The sequence below is a fragment of the Populus nigra genome, chromosome 14, assembly GCF_951802175.1.
Source record: "Populus nigra chromosome 14, ddPopNigr1.1, whole genome shotgun sequence".
NCBI lineage: Eukaryota > Viridiplantae > Streptophyta > Magnoliopsida > Malpighiales > Salicaceae > Populus > Populus nigra.
The window spans coordinates 4,419,797-4,442,144 of NC_084865.1; the positions used below are offsets into that span (position 1 = coordinate 4,419,797).

The 22,348-nt window shown below is 33.2% G+C and overlaps 1 protein-coding gene across 1 annotated transcript; it reads right to left on the bottom strand.

The window, feature by feature from the left end:
* Positions 1-1,671: 1,671 nt before the first annotated feature.
* LOC133672487 (bifunctional aspartate aminotransferase and glutamate/aspartate-prephenate aminotransferase-like) lies at positions 1,672-5,829 on the bottom strand. The gene is made up of 10 exons (XM_062092918.1): positions 5,641-5,829; positions 5,086-5,323; positions 4,858-4,951; positions 4,636-4,739; positions 3,925-4,173; positions 3,731-3,844; positions 3,489-3,572; positions 2,442-2,612; positions 2,253-2,366; positions 1,672-2,045 (listed from the first exon to the last, which is right to left on the bottom strand). The coding sequence occupies exons 1-10, from the start codon at positions 5,775-5,777 to the stop codon at positions 1,905-1,907; spliced, it is 1,446 nt and encodes a 481-aa protein (XP_061948902.1). The 5' UTR covers positions 5,778-5,829; the 3' UTR covers positions 1,672-1,904.
* Positions 5,830-22,348: the final 16,519 nt, after the last annotated feature.

A 22,348-nucleotide genomic window follows, 5' to 3' on the forward strand; every position in this document is an offset into this window, starting at 1 on the left:
GCGTAACTAGTTAAAAACTAAGTCACGTGGGTTACCATTTTACTCTTCATGCTTTTATTTCTCTTCATTTTTTTATGTCTGAAGCTTTTCTTGAGGGTATTTGTATTTTTTTTCCAGAGTAAAAATATATATTTTTTACCCTATAATCAACAAAATTTAAAATTATTGATAAGAATTTTTTTTGACTTTTCACAAACATCTTAACAATCAAAATACTTTTTTGCCTTCAAGATTAAAATATTAATGGCCTGCTCAATTTTTTTATTGTGTATGTCAAATGTAAATACGAATTTAACATTGGAGGAGATAAAAAAAAAAAAAACTTTGCATTTAAAGGTATTTTTGTATTTTCACATGGGTATTTTGTGTAATTAACAGGGTCGGAAGGGTATTTTGATATTTTTCACATTGACTTTTAAATATTTAAATAAAAAAAATTGTGAGTACATGGATGATGTTTGCGCCGTTCAGACAGTGTATGCAACACTACCCAATAGCTAAATTTAGATTTTTGTTGTCTCTCTAGATGCACAGCCATGTTTTTTTTCACACGTAGTGACACGTGGCAAAATAAGATGATCAGATTGCTATTGGTGGTTGATAAGAAATTTAAAATTATTGATAAGAAATTTTTTGACTTTTCACAAACTTCTTAATAATCAAAATACTTCTTTGCCTCCAAGATTAAAATAATAATGGCCTGCTTAGTTTTTTATTGTCTATGTCAAATGTAAATACGAATTTAACATTGGATGAGAGAAAAAAAAAACTTTGTATTTAGAGATATTTTTGTATTTTCACATGGGTATTTTGTGTAATTAACAGGGTCGGGAGGGTATTTTGATATTTTTCACATTGACTTTTGAATATTTAAATAAAAATATTATGAGCACATGGGTGGTGTTTGCACCGTTCAGACAGTGTGTGCAACACTACCCGATAGCCAAGTCTAGACTTCTATCATCTCTCTAGAAGCGCAGCCACGTTCTTTTCCACACGTAGTGACACGTGGTCAAATAAGATGATCAGATTGTTATAGGTGGTAGGCCCCCTTTTCTTTTCTCTTTCCTACCAACTAAATGACATTATTATCCTTTTTATTTTTTGTTTGACAATTTCAATCTTCATTCTTTTTATTTTTTATTTCATTCTTATTTTTTTTATATAAGTTTTTTTTGTTTTGCAATTTGATCATTCAATTACAAATTAAATTTATTTCTCAAATAAAATTTTTCATTTTTACATAATATTATTGATTTGTTGGACCTTGCATAATACTTTTTTTTTCAAGTCTTGGATTTATTCAATCAACTTTATTTGTGTATTTGTGTTTATTTTTTAAGTCATGAGTTTTTTAAGGTGTAAATATTTTAAATAAAAATATTTAGTAAACACAATCGGATAAAAACAATTTATCTTTTATAGATCAAGATATTCAATTAAACATTAACCAAAAGTCCTACTTTTTTTAATTTCTCTTTTGATTATTATTAATGATTTTTTTTCTATTTATTTATATAAATAGTTATTAATTTATTTAATTAGAAGCTTATATTGGATTTTTTATTTAAAAAACACATTGAAATAACTTGTATGCCCAATGTTTTTTAGAAAAATAAATTTATAACTCGTATCGGAAGCGCGAGTTAAATGTGGGAGCTTGCCAAAAAATGAAAACCAATCTCACTTAATAAAAGCCAAATGTAATTGAGTTACAGATACAACAATAGGTAGAAAATACTGTACAGAGACATTGGAATAGTTTCACATCTCCACTTAATACGGCTATTGCAAAATCAATGATCATTGCAAAGAAAAACGTTTTATTTGTAACAATCAATAATAAAGTAGTACACATTTTTAAACCCTGAAAGAGTACAATTGCAATTTAACATTCTTCTACATTAAACAGGGACAGCAGACTTGAGTGGGAGTAGAGCCTTCTTAATTCTCTCTACAGCCTCCTGTAAGGTGGTCAGAGATGCTGCATATGAGATACGTATGCAGCTGTCATCTCCAAATGCAACCCCTGGGACTAGCGCAACCTGTATATAAGCAACCATTATCAAGTTATAAAGATCTTTATCAGTATAATAAATGCTGCATGCCATGTTACTTGAACTGTAGGTTCAACCAAATCAAAGTGTTGCTAAGTAATATTCAACTTGGACATTGTTGGTGAGACAGATAGAGAAACATTGTCAATCAAAAGTAAACAGAACAGTATCCTGTAAGGCTGTAACAACGCGTACCTGGGCTTGATCCAACAGGTAACGGCAAAGGGAGTCAGAGTCCTCGATTTTACCAAAACCTTCAGCTTCTGTTCCATAGTACGAGCTGACATCAATGAAAAGATAAAATGCTCCCTGCAAGTAAATCCAAATAGAATTAGAAGCGAGGGAGATGGGAGGTTATACGTCTAAATAACCGAAAGCCAGTACCTGAGGTTCTGACATCCTAACACCTTCCATTTCTCCAAAGCTTCTAATCAAGAAATCTCTCCGCTCCATGAATGCTTTCACCATGGTAGACACTGCATCCCCACCAGCATAGCCGAGTCCTAGTGCAGCAACGCCTGCCTTTTGAGATATACTGCTGGCACCTGATGTAAACTGGGAAAATAGAGCACACAGATCAATTGGGGCTTCTACAAAGTCATGGTTGAGATCACAAGCATTACTGGAAAAGGTAAATCAATGCATTACAAATCAACAATGCAAGGCATGAAACATTCTTACTGAAAAGCAAAAAATCATCAAAAATTGCAATTGCAGCCCCATGCACAAAGCCCCTCATTTACCAAGGCCAAACTGGCCTGTGTAAGCAAGTGTGAAATTCCAGATTCTTATCTCCTTACAGGTCTTTCTCAGGTTAAGCATTCATGTGATTAGTGCATCTCCAATTCATTATTTGTTGATGAGTGCTTCATGCGTAATGCCTGATTGTGAGTAGAGGTCATAGGAATAATGATTTCTCTAAGTTCTTTTGTAGATATAAAATGACATAATATAAAGTACACTCTTGACTATTTGGTTTGGTAACCAGATCCAAGTATCATCTTCTGTCTTTTATGCTTTCATCACACAATCAATTGTGAAAGCTGTGTCTGTCTGGATTAGCCATGCATCTGATTCTTTAGAACCCGCAACTTCACCTTACCCCTTCCAATACTAAAAAACTTTTTTTCCTTCAAGTCTCCAAACTATCTGCAATGAAGTTCAGAATGGCTCCTTCCACCCTTGCAGCAAATCACCTCTATTCAATTGACAATGAAAGCCTATTTGATCCACCATAATCTTTGGAAGGTAAAAAAAAATCTATGCAAACAAAAGAAATTTTGAAATCTAAAAACTTCAAACATGATTTACAAACAGGTAAAATATTGGAAAACTGTTCGCAAGAATAGCCAGTGATGCTTTAGATAGAAGAAAACTTCAAAGCATGCATGATGGACTCAATTCATCCTGGAAAGTGGTATGATACAATACCTGACTCTGTATCTTATTACATGCTGCAACAAAGTGCTTGGGACCAGCAATATACCCCAGTCTCCAACCAGTCATTGCAAAGGCCTGCAAATTTCCCGCTTTCTAAATGTTAATCTACTCAATGAGACAAACTGCTTTGGGTTTTATTCAAAATCACAGCCATGTCAAAATTATACATGAAATATCATATTATTGAGATAGTAGATATCTAAGACTGATAATCAAATGTAAGGTTAAGTTACCTTAGAAAATCCGTTCACTGTCAAAGTCCTTTCCCACATGCCGGGTAAAGATGCAAAGCTTATGTGAGTAGCAGGTGCATATATTATGTGTTCGTATATCTCATCAGACAAGACCTGAGTGCATTACCAAAGAAATTCAGCATTTAAATATCAGGAAACCATAGAACTTGAAATTAGGGTTTGATTAATCATACCAAAAGCCTAGGATGTTTTGCTACAATCCGTGCAATCTCTTCAAGCAATTTCTTGGAATAAACTGATCCTGTTGGGTTAGATGGAGAACAAAGAATCAACAGCCTTGACTTTCCACTCAGTTTTGATTCAAGTAGCTTTGGATCCAAGAGAAAATTTTCAGAGATTGATGTTGGAAGAATCACTGGGGTTGCATCAGCCAGCCTCGCCATTTCTGGGTAACTCACCCAAAATGGTGCAGGAATAATAACCTGAGGGTAAGGTATTTTTTATAAACACGAGCTACCTTCAGAGATTAAACAACTTCAATGATAATGATCTCCTACTGTATTCCATTAAGAACACGACTTTGATTGCCTGAATGAAAATATATACAATTCTGCAGAATATATAAGCATAGCTATTTCTTTCTACACATCAAGATCTCTTCTCTTGCTTTCTATCATCTGTGTTTTTTAGCTATGAATTTACACTGCATACGCACTCTAGCTTTGGCTGGATGGTTTTTTTTCCTGAATCATATAAAATGCAGAGAACCATAGCTCTATATTCAATTAACCATTACTTTAATCCAGAGTTACAAAAACAGGTCCTAAATGCTACACAAAGCCAACAATCAAATGTAGGAAGGCAACAATTCTGGTACCATTTAGTTGGCAGCAGAAATGCAGATAGCACCATAATCCTAATTATTTTGACATAAAAAACTTCACCTCATCGCCAGGAGAGCAAACTGCAAGCATTGCTTGGTATATACTCTGCTTGGCACCATTGCTAACTAAAATTTGGTCAGGTGTATAAGAGATACCGTTCTCCTCTGCCAAAAATTAAGAGATAATTTATTAAAAAAAACTGTAATAAATTCCATGCTGGAAATGCCCCAAGCATATCAACTAGGCTGCAAACACAAAATTACTGCAAATATATATATTTACCCTTCAGCTTATGACAAATTGCAACTCGAAGCTCCTGTGTACCAGCATTTGGAGTATACCTTGTGAAACCTTCGCGAATTGCATTTATTCCAGCCTAACTTTTCCACAGCCAAAAAACAAAATCAAACAATTAACATCGGTTTAAGCACAGGCATACACTTTAAGGCATAGAAAAGATATGTACTGAACTCCAACTGGAAAAAGAAAAAAGAAAAGAAAAGGAATCACCTCTGCTATTACAGCCGGTGTATCAAAATCAGGCTCTCCAGCGGCCAAACGAATAACAGGAACCCCAGCTTGTACAAGCGCAGTAGCCTGGTCCGTTATGGCCACTGTCTTTGAAGGTTTTACGGCATTCACCCTTGGACTCAAAGAAATATCGAGTTGCATCTCTTCAGACCTACTTTCTGCCTTCACAACTACACTTATTTTAGACAGCTGTGATCGTCTAGTAGTCTCCAACGATCTATCAAGTATGATACATTATTAGTGGTCAGAAAACAATTGTGGTATACCATTGCCACCATAAGAAACACACAAACAGAGAAACAAAAATGGCAAGCTTTGAAATTTCATATCAGAACAGTACACATTGCCTTGTAGAAAGAAGCTAGCTTTATTAATGATCAATAACAACCAATGACGAAAACAAAACAAACCCTTCTTCAGCAAGTTGCTAAAACACAATTATCGTTAACATTCAGGTTGAAAATCTTGAGAAAACCCATTAGTAATACAATGATAAATAGTTGCAGAATTGATTGGAAAGTGAAAGAAATTTACTTGAAGGAGAAATTGTGAGACCCTGAAAGAAAGGACACGGCTCCGGAGGTTTGAGGGTGAGAACCTGAACAGGGTGCGAGTTGTTGGTGGAGTCGGAAACCAAGACGATAACTGCTTGAAGTTGAAGTAGCCGCCATGAGTGAATATTCAAGGAGGCGTTTAGTAGTGGAGGATTCTGAATGATTCTCTTTATAGAGGCCCGTTTAATAGCATGCCGGCTGTTGTTTTTTAAAAATATTTTTGTTTTTGAAAATGTATTCGAAGTAATATTTTTTATTTTTAAATTTTTTTTTACTATTAATATATTAAAATATTCAAAACTTAATTTAAAATAAATAAAAACTTTTAAAATTTCAAAATTTTTCAGATACAAAACCACACAGAGTCCATATGGTTAAATACCTCCTTGCTCGTTTTGTTGTTTCGAGTATATTTATTTTATTTTGTATTTTTTAATTAGTTTTTTTTTAATTTTTAATTTTTTTATGTTAAAAATAATTTTTAAAAAAATAAAAAATATATTATTTTAATATAATTTTAAAAACTATAGTAACCTTGTACATTGTCTTAAACGGGGTAGGTGAGAGCTGGGGGTTGGTTCCGAGCGCGGTCTTGAATGGGTTTCCAATCTGGAACATCATTAAACCATCTCGGCCGTTCTTTGTTCATGGTCCACAATAGACGGTTGTGATTCGTTGATTGATTGGGTGGGAAAGGAGATAAGTTGGTTGAAGCATGAATGAATAGAAAAAAAAAAGATGCAAGATGTTGGTCAACAGGATATGTTTACTTTAATAAATTTGCTGTGAATCTTCTTCTTCAAACCCAAAAAAAAAAAAAAAAATTGTCTTGATATATAAAAATTTATTGAGAAATGTTATTGACTGTAAAAAAAATTAAAATAAAAATGTGAATTTGAGTGGAGAGGTGGGTGGGCATATGCTTCTCGTTGATGAATGTTAGTTGTTGATTTGAGGGGTATTTAAGAGTCTGAAAATTGTTGTTATTTAAAATGTTTTTTATAAAAAAATATATTTAAATAATATATTTTTTATGTTTAAAAATTATTTTAATACTAGCATATTAAAATAATTTTAAAATATTAATTAAAAAAAATTAAAAAATTTCACCCTGCTTGAGCCACCTCCCCCACCTACTACATAAGTTCAATTCAATTTCTCAACAAAATTTGAAGGAAATTAATTTATCGGTTCTAAAAATGAAAAAAATTTTGAAGTTGAAAGAAATTAAAAAGAAAAAAAAGTTGTTATCTTTGACTTGAGATTGCATTTGACAAAATTAAGTAAGAATCTTTTTTTCTTCCTTTCCTGGCTAGAAATAATTGTTTGGAACCCAGCAAGAGCATCGTGAAAAGACTTTCTTTTATAGAAACTAGATACAAAGTTGGATCATTATAATTTATTTATTTTTATTGTGTAATTTTTTTATATTTTTTAAATCACCAATCTTATCAAAATTTTATTTTTAATATATTTTTTGACATGATTTTATCACTTTAATTATTATTCTTTTCATGTGACTAAGCACAAATTATCAAAAAATTATTTTAATATTTTTTTTTTATTAAAACTTACTTTTGAGAGATCATAATAGCTTTTTATTTAAAAAAACGGTGTTTAAGATTAAAAAAAACGTGCTTTCATTGAATCATTAAAGATATGCTTTGATAAAGAAATGTAGTTTAAATTGAAGATATACATTTTCCCTACTTATTTCAAGTTAATCTTATTATTTTTGTGGGTGGGTGAGCAATCTTGATCCACACCCATATTTCTTTTATTTAATTTTAATTTTAATATAATTTCAGATCTTTTAGATATTTTTTTAACGTTTTTTACTAAAAGCCTCTTCTCCATTTTTTTTTATATAACTTGCAGATTTTTAAAGCAATTATAAAAATCATATAAAAAATTATTTCAATGAATTCAACATGCAAATATATTTAAAAAATAAATTGAATATTTGCATTATATTAAATCATTAAACGTTTATAATTATAAAAATATTATCATTATCATGAAATAACTTTAATTGAACTTAATATTAGTTATTTGATAATTTCAATTGATCGATGTCATGAAAAAGATATTTATATTTTATTAATCATAAAAGTTTTGGTGCCCTCTTGTCGACTTATCATCAATGAAACTAGCCACGATTTTCAACCTAAATATAATTTCGGTGCCCTCTTGTCGACTTATTATCTGCTAAGGTTCAGCCACTTTTCACTGTCACATCGGGACGAAGATGATCCAGATTACATAATCTGCGATCTTTGTTTTTTTTATTTTTTTTATTACTGTAAATGTAAGTTAACTTGTGTACATTTTAACTAATTCTATAAATTTTAAAATTAAAATATAAATATTTAGTGTTTTTTTAACTGATGTCTAGTGTTTTTTTATTATTTTCATTATGATTTTTTTATTATAATTAAATTGATAGAGATAATATAATACTTTTACAAATATAAATATTATTTAATAAAAAAAACATTAGAAGACCGAATAATGGCATGTTCGAATAGTCTTGGCAGCTTCTCTATCCTTAGACACGCACACGTGGCCAATATACTAGTTATTCTTGATCTTAATTTTTATTTATTTTATTTGAGATATTTTTTAAAGTATTTTTTACTTGAAAATATATTAAAATAAAAATATAAAAAAATATTAATTTAAAATAAAAAAATTTAATTTTTTTTAAAATATTTTTAAAACACATTCACATTCTTATGTTAAAAGTCAACTTGCCTGTACTGGAGTTTAGAGCACACATGGGTTAGGACAAGTTTTTGTCCCGTCTCATACCCAATAGGACAACCTTAACGTGCATCCAGTCCCTTCTGCTCACCAAACACACCTTGGAGAGCAGGTGGACAAGACAAACTTGTATTGGTGAAGAATGTCCTATGGTGATCGATGGTGTGGCAAAGATCTGAACTTTTTGTTGTGAAAATATTAATATACATACCAAACTTTAAAGGGTTTGAAGTTTGAACATCGCACTCACACAACCTTCAAGCATAATTGCCAGAAAATCAATCCATAGACTCCAATCCTGAAATAAACCATTACAAACTTTCATATTTATAGACTCAACAAACTCCTGAAGCTTTAGGTAGTTAAATTTTTAATTCAAAAAGGATTTGGCTCTTAAATAAGTAGATGCAACAATTTTCATTTTCATATTAGGAAAACAACCTTCAAAAAAGTTAATTTTTAAAAGACTAGTCAAATATATATATATATATATATATATATATATATATATAATGTCAAAGAACCATCTCAACCTAAAAGCTTAAGCTGTTAGGTGAGGTCCCAGGATATGATTTATATTATTCTCTAACACACCCTTTCAAGTGAAAGCTCTTTGGACTTGAAACTTGCACAGACCCACATTACCTTGTGCTTAATTTTTATCAAATAAATAGGGATGGTGAGATTCGAACTCGTGACCGCTTGGTCATCAAGGCTTTGATACCATGTCAAGGAACCATCTCAACCTAATAGTTTAAGCTGTTAGGTGAGGTCCTAGGATATGATTTATATTATTCTCTAACATATAAGACCTATAAATTCTAAGAAAATATGAAAATTGTAGAAATACCCCTGCAAATTTGATATTTACAGCATCAAGCTTAACTCGACAATTCAAACAAAGCACTTAATAAGAGTTGATTTTTTTTTTGGTTGAATACAAGCTACATTTCTAATCACCTAATCAACTATAATCCTGTGACATTTTATTAATTAAAAATAATTAAAGGATCAAGGTTTTTTACTCTATCCTTTCTCACAAAGTACTATTTCATTTTTTTATTTTCTTTCTTGAATTTTCTCAATCAAAATTTCTTTTTATTTCATCATATAATATTATATTTATTTTTATTAGGTTATTTCACTTTCATGATACGGATCGCGAGTTTAGCAGCTTAACTTAGTTGACTCAGGTTTTTCTTTTTTGTAATTAACTCCCCCCTCCGATTTCATCCTTTAATATTAGGTTCATTATGAATTAGGCTTTATGATTTGTTTTGTTTGCTTTTTATTAAGTTATTATGGCCTCAATATCTAAAAATAGTGCTTAATGGGTTCAGCTGAGTTGACCCGAGTTGTTTTTGTGTCCTTTTCTTAATTGATTTTTTTTTAATTTCATCATTCAACATTAAATCGGTTGGGAATTGAGCTTCATAATCTGTTTTGATTTGATTTATATGAGGATATCTTGAACTTATGATTAGTGTTATGGTTTTTGATATTTTAACTCAGAATAGATCATATTGTTTTTTCAATTTTTTTCGAAGAAGTTATCTCAGTCTCATGACTTGAGTCATAAGTCCTTCAAAATTGAATTTTGATTTTTATTTTATTTTTCCTGTCTTATGACTCGGGTCGCGGGTTTGACAAGTTAACTCAATTGACTTTTTTTTTCTTTTAATTTCATCATTTAATATTGTGTATGATTGAGAACTAGGATTCACGACTTATTTTGGATTGTTTTTTATTAGATTATCTCGACCTTATGATTCAAAAATAATGTTTGATGGGTTAACTCGAGCTTATTTGACTTATTTTTTGTGTCATTTTTTAATTAGAAGTTTTACAAATTTCATCAGTCAATATTGTATTCAACATGATTGAATGAAAATTGAGCTTCATAATTTGTTTTGATTTGCTCTTAATAAGATTATTTTAGTCTCATAACTAGAGTTGCGAATTTGACAGGTTAACTTAGTTTAAATCAGGTCATTTTTCTATGAGGTTGTTTTGGTCTCATAACGTAGGTCATGGGTTTAGCGAATTGAATTAGGTTGTTTTTTATATTTTTTTTAATCTCATCCTTCAATATTAAACTGATTGAAAATTAGACTTTGTAATTTGTTTGGACTTACTTTCTATGGGGTTATACTTTAATCTTATGACTCAAGTCATGAGTTTGACAAGTTAAATTTTGTCACTTTTTTAGGTCTTTTTTTAATTGATTTTTTTTTCAATTTCATCCTTCAAGATTGACTTGATTGGGAACAAGACTTTTTAATTTATTAAGATGTATTTTCTATGTGATTATCATATTCTTATAACTTGGGTCATGGATTTGACATGTTGACTCAAGTTGACCCAAGTTAATCCACCATGTTATTATCTTAATATTAAAAAAAATATGTCATCTTAAATTTTTTTTAATCAAAATATGCTTTTACGAGTTGTCCAGGTTTTTTTTGAACTCACAAAGTCAACTTGTTCATCTCGGGTCAACCCCCATACAATTCAAAATTTTTATTCCATTAGAAAAAAACATTAGTAACACCTGAATAATTTTTTACGTTTTAAAAAAATTTGATCCGACTGGCAGCATAATACGAGTCAATAACTAGTTATCACACTTATACAACAAACATGAACCCAAAACAAAGCAAAGACTTTGCACTCTTAAACCTATAACAGAGCTTTAGGCTAAGGTAACCCAATGATTAATCAACAACAAAAAAAAAAGGATGCATTGTTGTTTTCTTCACATTGTTGAAATAAAAATCTAAACCAACTTTATATGTTAACAAACAAACACCAGTTCAAATTAGAAGATCTGACTTAAATTAATTCATTTTTTCCCTCAACTATAAATGCTTACGGATACACCAACATTAACATTTTTTTTAATAAATTGAAGAATATTGACCTAATTATAGTCTACCAGACATGTACAAGCAGAACTACGTAGTGTTGCATATAAAGAAAAATTCTAAGAAAGTTCAAGAATCCAAGTTACGATTTATTCATTAAGCAAGGCGTATGAGCAATCTTGTTTCATATGCCAACAAAATGACATCCACATGTGAGAATGCCAAGTGAACAAGTAAAAGATTCATATCAACACTCACCTTAAATGTACTCGATCCAAATTACATTATGAAAAGGTAAGTCTCTCAAAGTAGCTAGCATCTTCATCTAAACATATTCAAGAATGCATATCAAAATCAAATCATCCATAAAAAACACATAAAAAATAAAAGTTCATAAAATCCACCTCAAACCATAATGAAAGAAGAATAAAAATCATTTGGAGCAACATGACCAATCCAATTACTAAGCATCTAATTAATATCTAAATGAGTAATATAAGTCAATTCATACATGCTACACAAATTAACAGCAAGCGTTTCATTTAATGCTCTCTCAATCGAACTTTTCAAAACTTTAATCGAATCTAACAAATCCCTCAAATCCACCAAACACATAGCTTTGTTATTATTTGCAACAACATTTATTCCATCCCTTATGTGTTTGGTATTGCAGTAACTGTTGTGATTGTGGTTTGAAAAAAGTTATTTTATAAAAAGTACTTTTGGTTGAGGTTGGTTTGAAAAAATATATGTTTGGTTAAAACTGTAGTTGAAATTGAGGTTGAACGAAAAGTAGTTTAATGTATTTAATTAACACTACAACATTACCCAGTGTTACCGACGGACTCATTCCGTCTGTGACAGCAATGAAATCCGTCGGTGAAAATAATACCGACGGACTCACCGACGGAACACGTCCGTCGGTAAAACATTCGTTGGTAAATCTCATTTCCGTCGCTAATTCTGTTGCAAATAAAAAAAACCACCCACCGACAGAAACACCAACGGTTTACAGACGGATACGGGCGCGCCAAAAAAAAAGTTTCCCGCGGTAACATTACCGACGGAATAAATCCGTCGGTAATTTCAAGGGTAATTACCGACAGCATTACAGACGGATTTTCCGTCGGTAAGTATGGCATGGCTGGTAATTTTGTTGCAACTCTCTGTGTAATACCGACGGATAATATCCGTCGGTAATTCCGTCAGAATTTAATCCCCGATGGATTATATCCGTCGGTGATGCCATCGATAATGATGGCATGGATGGTAATTGTTCGACAACTCTCTGTTAAATACCGATGGATACTATCCGTCGGTATATCCGTCGGTAGTTATTTAAAATATATAAAAATTAATTTATTAATTGTAAAAAACCTTAATAAACAAATAGAAATGCATTAAACATTAATAATGTAAAAGTAATGTTAAATAATATTCATTACAAATTTAATGTGTTTAAAAAGCAAAATTAAGCTAGAATAGCGGCGGAGCTGGAGGAGGAGGCGGAGGAGGAGGAGGCTGGTTGTTCCCGGGACCATACGGCCAAAAAGAAGCTGCACAAGTATCGTCACCCATCTTTGATCTCATCTCCATGACTATTTGACGGAGCTCATCATAATTCGTCGAGAGTTGTTGATATTGTTGTTTCAACGCAATGAACTCCTCAGACTGGGTGTTCGATACTGATGGAGAGCTTCCAACAGTTGAGACACTACGAGTCAAACGCAAGTTGTCAGCCGTAGTGTTGGAGAGCCCGTAGACCCTATTTTTATCGGGTCCACCAGACGATCCCGCCTCCATCCACAAATCTGGATCGAAATCTGGATGGGTCGACGAATTGTCCCCATATCTCTCCCTCAACCGGCTATTATAGGTCTCCTGAAAATTCCATCGGTAAAAAAATCATCAAATGCAATTCAAGATGCAATTCAAGAAAATAATAACTTACAAAATAAAATGAATGAACAAACATACCGCAAAGTGCTGAGCACGGTTGTCCACGAACTGCTGCACCCCCTTTTGGCGGTCTTGACTCCGCACATGCGTCTCTACAAACAGCTCCATTGGACTCGGTTCACGTCCAAGAGACGCAAACTGTAAGGAAAAAATAGGTTGAAAGTTAAATATATTATAACGAACGACAAATTAATTAACGATATATTTCATTAAAATTAATCTTACCATCCGCTTTGCATGTGCACTGAATGGGACGGATCCGTCAGTGTGCGTGGTCACCGAACCATAAATTTGCCGGTTCCGGTTGTCGGCGCCAGACTGTGAGCGCCGTGAGAACCGCTCTGAGGTCACGTGCTCAATATATGCCGTCCATATTTCCCCCGAGATGAATGGCGGTTTGAATTCCTGCCAAACCGCCACCTCATTCCATCCTTCAAGACCGTTATCCCTCGCATGTCTTTTTGATTTTTTTTTGGTGTCATACCAAAAATCACGCAACTTACTTCCATAGTAACAAATTAGAATTTAAAACATAAAATTATAAAACAAAAATAAATATTATTTTCGATGTTACCTAGTTGCCACGTGATTCTCCCATACCCTCCTCACAACATTGTTGTCCGCCCTATCCCACTCAAATTTGTTCTGTGTATATAAATAATTCATATAAAATAAAAATAGTACAAGATATAAAATTATAAAAATCATTTATTAAAAATTAACACCGACCTGAAATCGCTTAAACCATGCATCGATATTAGGTTTCCACTCAGGATGTTTGGAAACCTGGCTCCATTGAAACAATGGAATCTCCATCGACGATTTAAACGCCAATGTTATAGTCCTTGCAGCCTCAATGTTTGTGAACCTGAAATTAAATAAAAGTAGTAATTAATATTAATTGTGATTTCTTGTCACAAAATAAGTATATAAAAAAAAACTAAAACCTAAACAAACTTACATTGAGAGGTCATCCTTCCATTGTGCCTGGTATTTGCGGGTGAATTGACCCCGCTGTGAAGGCACATCGCTTCTGCGCTGTGAAACCGCGCTAGAAGAGGCAGCATCACAAGTTGGCGTAGATTCCTCGCCGTGATCAGCACCTAAGGATACGTCCTCCTCGCTGCTAGAAGAACTAGCTGCAACCGTCTTCTGACGACGTGCTGTAGATTTCATTCTACGCATCTACACAAATGTATACGAATAATTACATAATTAACTTTGATTATTTTAAAAAAAATCGACAGAGTCTCCCCTATACTGGGGGGTCCCAAGTTGTCGACAAAATCATATTACACTTTCAATTTTATTTCACATCCCGATCCAATCATCCTGGATCTCAACCCAACTCATCATCATCAACACAACATTTTATTCAATAACATCATATAGAATTACATCTATGAATATTCATTGTTAAATTGGTACTAACATTAGATTTAAGTCATACAAATATCCTAAATTAAGATAAACTAATTAAATGCAATTCTATATATATAAATTAACATTTTTAAAACAAATCAACAATAACAATTATATTTATAAATTAACATTTTTAACATAAATTCAACAATAACAATTATAGCAATACAAACAATAATATCCTAAATTAAGATAAACTAATAAAATGCAATTCTATATATATAAATTAACATTTTTAAAACAAATCAACAATAAAAATTATATTTATAAATTAACATTTTTAACATAAATTCAACAATAACAATTATAGCAATACAAACAATAATATTCTAAATTAAGATAAACTAATTAAATGCAATTCTATATATATAAATTAACATTTTTAAAATAAATCAACAATAACAATTATATTTATAAATTAACATTTTTAACATAAATTCAACAATAACAATTATAGCAATACAAACAATAATATTCTAAATTAAGATAAACTAATTAAATGCAATTCTGTATATATAAATTAACATTTTTAAAATAAATCAACAATAACAATTATATTTATAAATTAATATTTTTAACATAAAATTCAACAATAACAATTATAGCAATACAAACAATAATATCAAAACTAAAAAACTAAAATTAATAAATAAAATGAAAAAACTAAAAAACACTACACAACACACAACATAAACACAAAACAAACAAATTAAAAAACTAAAAAACATTATATCAATTCAAAATAAATTTGGGAATAAAAAATGCTTACCTTAATAATGTGTTGAATTTAAGATTTTATCTACAAACAATATACAAAACAAAGAACACCAAAAAAAATAATCATAATTAAAATAAAAAAAATAAAAAGATAAAGAAAAAGGGATACATACCTTTTAAAACTACCACCAAAACAATAAAATCCTTCTAAAAGCTAGATATAAATGAGAGAAGAAGAGCAAGGGAGAAGAGAAAGGGAGAAGAGGCGAAGAGGAGAAGATGAACAAAGTGGGGGGATGGGCGGTATATATAGCAATATTTCCGACGGAAATTATTTGCTGTCGGTGCAATTAATTTCCGTCGGTAATTCCGTCGGAAATTAATTGAAATGCGCACCAAAAAGTTTGGAAATCCCGCCAAACTTTTCGATCAGTCGGCAAATCCGTCGGTACTGGTGCAGACGGACACGTGTCAGACATGCGTGATCCGTCGGTAATGCCGTCGGTATTGGACGTCAGAAATTCCATCGGTACAGGTGCAGACAGACACGTGTCATGCATGCGTTATCCATCGGAAAGTCGTCGGAAATCCGTCGGTGAATGTGGCAAAATCCTGTAATTTGTTTTGCAACTCTCTGTGGAATACCGACGGTTTATATTCCGTCGAAAATCCGTCGGTGAATGTGGCAAAATCCCATAATTTGTTTTGCAACTCTTTGTGGAATACCGACGGTTTATATTCCGTCGGTAAATCCGTCGGTGAATGTGGCAAAATCCCGTAATTTGTTTTGCAACTCTCTGTGAAATACCGACGGTTTATATTCCGCCGGTAAATCCGTCGGTGAAAAGGTAAATTTTTCTTATTTTTTTAATGTAACCCTCTCAAAAAATCTTGAATTGCAATCTTACAACACACACAACACAATAACAAAGGCTGACCCTTAAAGAAGAATAAATATTTCATGTTTCAAATTATTACATTATAAAAATAAGGTTTTATAACATGTTTAGTTAGTCGGAATTTTCATCTTCGTCCTCTATTGAATTGTTATCATCAGCTTCATCGCACTCTTCAATTTCGTTATCATCTTCGTCCTCTATTGAATTGTTATCATCAGCTTCATCGCACTCTTCAATTTCGTTATCATCTTCTTCAACAACATTCTTTTTTCCACTAGTAGAGCTCAGAATAACATTCAACTCCTCTGCGTCAACATCAACAAGACTATCGTTGAAAACACAAAAATTCGAATTTTCTTCTAAGTCAATCGACGGAGCAACTCGGTATGGTTCAACCAACTCACTTGCTTGAAAGACTTCATCTATCACACTTGTGTCTTCGTTCTCATCCTAAACAACCTCGACACGACCCTTGGGTTTTGTTTTTAAAACGGATAGCCAATCAACTCTTGATCGGTCCTTTCTAAAAGAAGGGGTGTATGTGTAATAAACTTGTTGGCATTGCTTTGCGAAAACAAAGACGTCGTTTACGTTGCGGTGTCTAGCTTTTGAATTGATTTCAACGAGACCATAGTGAGGATCTACTCTGATTCCTCTATCAGTTGTGTCATACCAATAGCATTTGAATAAAAACACTATTTTGCTCGCTATGATATTGCACTTTGATGACCTCTTCCAATCTACCGTAGTAGTCAACTTCAAACTCACTAGAAGTCGATCCCTTAATACAAACACCGTTGTTGTATGTCTTTCTTCCATGCCCGTATTCTTCAGTATGAAAGACATATCCATTGACAAAATATCCATTATAGCACTTGACTTTTCTTTCAGGGCCCAGACATAGTAAAGACAGTGAAATAGCAGCACTACCTCCCATTTGATAAACCTAGCTTGTAAATTAAATACAACAATAATTAATAAATGGATATTATGTAACAACAATAACAATTAATTACATTGCAAGAGATAATGAGTTTGTGATAGGACTTACATGTGTTCTAAACCATGTGGCAAATTGTTCATCTTGTAATTGAAAGATCTGGGATTCGGTCAGCTGTGAATTATTGGACAGTAAGTATCGTCGATGTTGCCTGCAAGGTTGTTCCAAAGTATATGAGTGTATGGTATCACAAAACATAAATAGTACACTCTTGACAAAGTTTAAGTCGAACATCCACTTACTTAATAAAAGGTCTAAGCTCATCACAGTTAAATAGAACATAATTGTGTGCTTGTCTGAACTCTATTTCAGACAAATATCTTCCCCTCACGGCATTTTTAGGTATGGGTCGTCTAGGATTGGAGAATATTGACAAGTTCCCACTTGAATGCACTTCACCACCATCATCATGTCGTGGAACACGGTTTATCCTCGTTCTCAAATGAGGTTCGAAATAGTATGAGATAAATGTTGAGATCTCCTCAACAATATACGCCTCACATATTGACGTCTCAACATGCGCCTCGTTCTTAACCTTTTTTTTTAAGATTGAACAAGTACCTGCATATATATATATATATATATATATATATATATATATTAATAAAAAATTATCAATTAAAAACATTAAAATAAAATTAAAAACATTAAAATAAAATTAAAAACATTTAATTATAAATGTCATAGCAACTGTAATATCTAACCACTCGAATGGATACATCCATCTGTACTGGACCGGTCCTCCAACTTTTACCTCAAACGGTAAATGTGCGGGTAGATGCTCCATTGAGTCAAAAAATGATGGAGGGAATATCATCTCAAGTTTGCATATTGTCTCGACGATATTCTTTTCAAGCCTTTCAATGTGATCAACATTCAACTTGCTGGAGCATATGTCTCTGAAGAAATGACTAATCTCCGTTAGTGCATCTCATATCCCCTTTGGCAACAAATCACGAAAAGCTAATGGGATGAGTGTTTGCATAAACACATGGCAGTCATGACTCTTCATTCCATATAATCTGCATTCCTCCGTATTAACCAGCCTTGATATGTTCGAGGCATGTCAATCGGGGAAACGCAGACTCTTAAGCCATTTGTAGACTAGTAGTTATGCGTTTTTCTCTAGCATGAAGCTTGCTCTTGGTTTTGCGACCCGTGACCCATCTCAAACCAACTCCATATTTTTACGGTTACAGAACAGCGCTACATCCAATCTAGCCTTGATATTGTCCTTTGTCTTCCCCTTCACATCCATGACGGTGTTGAAAATGTTCTCAAACACGTTCTTTTCAATGTGCATGACGTCAAGGTTATGGCGGAGAAGATTGGTCTTCCAATAAGGAAGCTCCCAAAATATACTTCGCTTCACCCAATTATGGGTCAAACCAAAACCAGGAAACTTCTGCTTACCTGATTGGAGACCAAACACAATTTCACCGTACTCTGACACAACATCAAACAATTCTTCACCGGCAAGACGCGGGGGTCCAACATCATTTTCAACTCTGCCAACAAAGAAATCCTTTCTGTTCTTTCTGTACCTGTGGTTATGTGGCAAGAAACGACGGTGACAGTCAAAAAAAGAAGCTTTACCCCCGTTTGTTAGCGTGAATGCCTTGTTGTTCTCCATACAATATGGATATGCTAGCTTTCCATGCGTGCTCCAACCAGAAACCATTCCATAAGCTGGGAAATCATTGATAGTCCACATCAAAGCCGCTCTCATAACAAAATTTTGTTTCCTCGAGATGTCATAAGTCAAAGCTCCAAATGACCACAACTGCGTCAACTCATCAATCAACGGACGAAGACAAACATCTATTTTCCGCCCCGAACTGCTCGGACCTGGTATGACCATAGATAAAAACATGAACTCCGGCCTCATACACATCCCCGGTGGCAAGTTATAAACCGTCAGTATGACCGGCCAACAAGAATAAGGAGCAGCAAATGACCCGAATGGGTTGAATCAGTCTGTACACAACCCAAGACGCACGTTCCTTGATTCAATTGAAAAGGGAGGATGCATACTGTTAAAGTGTTTCCAGGCTTCACCGTCAGAAGGATGAACCATCACTCCATCAACCGCATGGTGTGATTGGTGTCATGTCATGTGCTCAGCAGTCCTTGGTGACATGAATAACCTCTGCAATCTAGGTGTGATTGGGAAGTATCTAAGTTTTTTATATGCCACGAGAGTCTTCCCTCTACCAGTTCTGGGTTTGTAACGGGAATGCCCGCATGTCATGCACTCGGTCATCTTAGCATTTTCAAGGTAGTATAACATGCAGAAGTTAGGACATATATCAATTTTCTGGTATCCTAAACCGAGGGGTTTCATCATGGACTTGGCAGCATAGAAGTTCTCTTTCAACCTGTTCACTTCAGGTAAAATGCTTCTCGCCCATTCAATAATCTTGTCATAACCGGCCTTACTCAACCCGTGATCTGACTTGATGGTGAACACCTGTGCTACGGCTGATAATTTACTGTGGTTCGTGCAGCCATCCCATAATGGTTCGTCAGAATCTCTCAACAGATCAAAAAACCTTGCTGCATCTGCATTAGGTTCTTCTTCTACGATTGGACATTCCCTGACATTACCTTCACTCATTCTCATTGCATCCATAACCATATTCCTGTAAGGATTACTGTTCTCATTTCCAACTTCATACATGTTGCTAGCACTAGAAGTTGACCCAACCACTTGTTCTTCCATGCTCTCATCAGGAACAAATAGTTCTCCGTGAGCATACCAACACAGGTAATCTTTCATGAACCCTTTGGTTAGAAGATGCATCGTTACAACATCTTGATGCAGAAACTTTAAATTTTTACACTTCCTGCATGGACACCTAATACCGCCATCAGTAAAATTCCTCGGAATAGATGTTGCGAAATTAATAAAACCCTGGACACCGTTACAATAATCCATCCTCCGCAATCCTTGGGGTGAGTCCCGATACATCCATGAACGATCATCCATGACTTCTATTGAACCTCTATAAAACATAACAAAAATATTGGTTTTCCCCGACATTATCCAACAAACTAAAACAACACTTATGTTAAATATTCATTATCAATTATCAACTATCAACGTTCATACATACAAATTTATACATATATGAATTTACAGAAATCACAACTTCGAAATATAATTGATAACAATTAAACAAGACACTTAAACAAGCTATTAATTATTTATTTCATCACAACGACACATTTAATTCGGTGTAATTCAAACAAAATTTCAACAATTTACAAACAAATATAATTTGACAAAATCTAAAACAAACTATAACAACTACAAAATTATACATTCATACTACAAGTTTCTTTGACAAATAACAATTAAACAAGTACAAACATTAACAAAATACATATACTAAAACAATAAAATTCACAATTAAATATTAAAACTAAAAAGGATAGATTTACTTACAAAAAAAATGATAAAATTCACAATTAAATATTAAAACTAAAAAGGATAGATTTACTTACAAAAAAAATGATAAAATCTACAAGAAACGGATATTGTGACCACGTACAAGATATAAGAAACTTGAGTGCTCGTGTTGAGAATAGTGGAGAGTTTGGGATGGGTGTTTGGCTGCAGTTTGGGAGGGGAGCTGTAGTTTGAGAGGGGAGAGGTGGGATGAGAAAGAAGAAGAAGGAGAAACAGAGGAAGAGAGTGTCGGCAGATGGGTGCATATAATGGTTTTTTCCGACGGAATCACCGACGGATTACTTCCGCCGGTGATTCCGTTGGTGATGTCGTCGGTGACAACGCCACGTCACTGTACGACTATCTCAGTTTGAATCCCTCGGTACTTTCCATTGGTAAAATCACCTGACGTCACCACGCCGTTGCATGTTTCCAGACGAACTGTATACCCCGTCAGCAAAAGCGTCGGTATATACTGACGGAATTACCGACGGAATAAAGCCGTCGGTATATACCGACGGATTTTGAGACGGAATTATTTCCGTCGGTATAAATTACCGATGGAAAAATTCCATCGGTAATTCCGTTGCTTTTCTCCTGTTTTCTGGTAGTGTAAGAATGCTTTTGAAATTGAGATTATAAAATAATTTTAAAAAATATATATTAATATTGATGGTTTTTAATTTAAATATTGTAGATTTAACTATTACTATTATATCATGAAATAAATAATACTTTATATAAAATATTTTTTATTGTTCCACTAAGTTTTTTAAGAGCGCAACAACATAGGTAAAATATAATTAGGAATAAAATTGGGATTGCGATCAAATTCTGCAAATGTTACGTCAACAAGCGATCTTCATCTAATTTATGTAGTGTCATTGAATAATGTTTAACACTAGTTTTTCAAATAAAACACAATTAAAAATAAAAAAATATTTTTTTATTTTGTTAGATCGGACCTGGTTCAATGCATTTTTAGTTTTGAACCGGACCGGTTCGGCCAGAACAGTGGAGTATGCTCCACTGTTCATGAAAAAAAACCCATGAATAGTGGAGGCATGCTCCACTGTTCATGCGTTTTCCCAGCACAAGAAGCAGCAAATAGCTGCTTCTTGTAAACCTGTGGTTGTGCCACAATTAATAGTAGACCTCGCCAATATAAATCTGTTGTTGGAGCATTACCAAACGGTTAAGTTGTTGTGGTTGCTTCAAACGCAGAAGCAACCACGCAACCAAACACGCTTTAAGAGTATGTGTTTCTGTCCAAATGATTGAGTTGTTGTTGTTGTATTTAATATGCTCACCATATTCTCTTAAAGCCAATAAATAATCATCTGCCATCAAATACACTAATGCCTTAACCCTACTAACCAAATTCCTTAACCCACCCTTAACCTCACTCTCTCCAATATCATTAACCAATTTTCTTACCTACCAAACTTCTAGGTTCTCTAAAAGGTATACATGCAACAAAAATAATAAATTAATTTTTTTTTGAGTCTCAAGGATCTCATTAGATAGATTTAAAGTTTTTTAGGGTTTATACAAAAATTACCCGAAGATTAGATATTCTTTTCAACTTTAAATAATTGCTTTCAACATTGGAT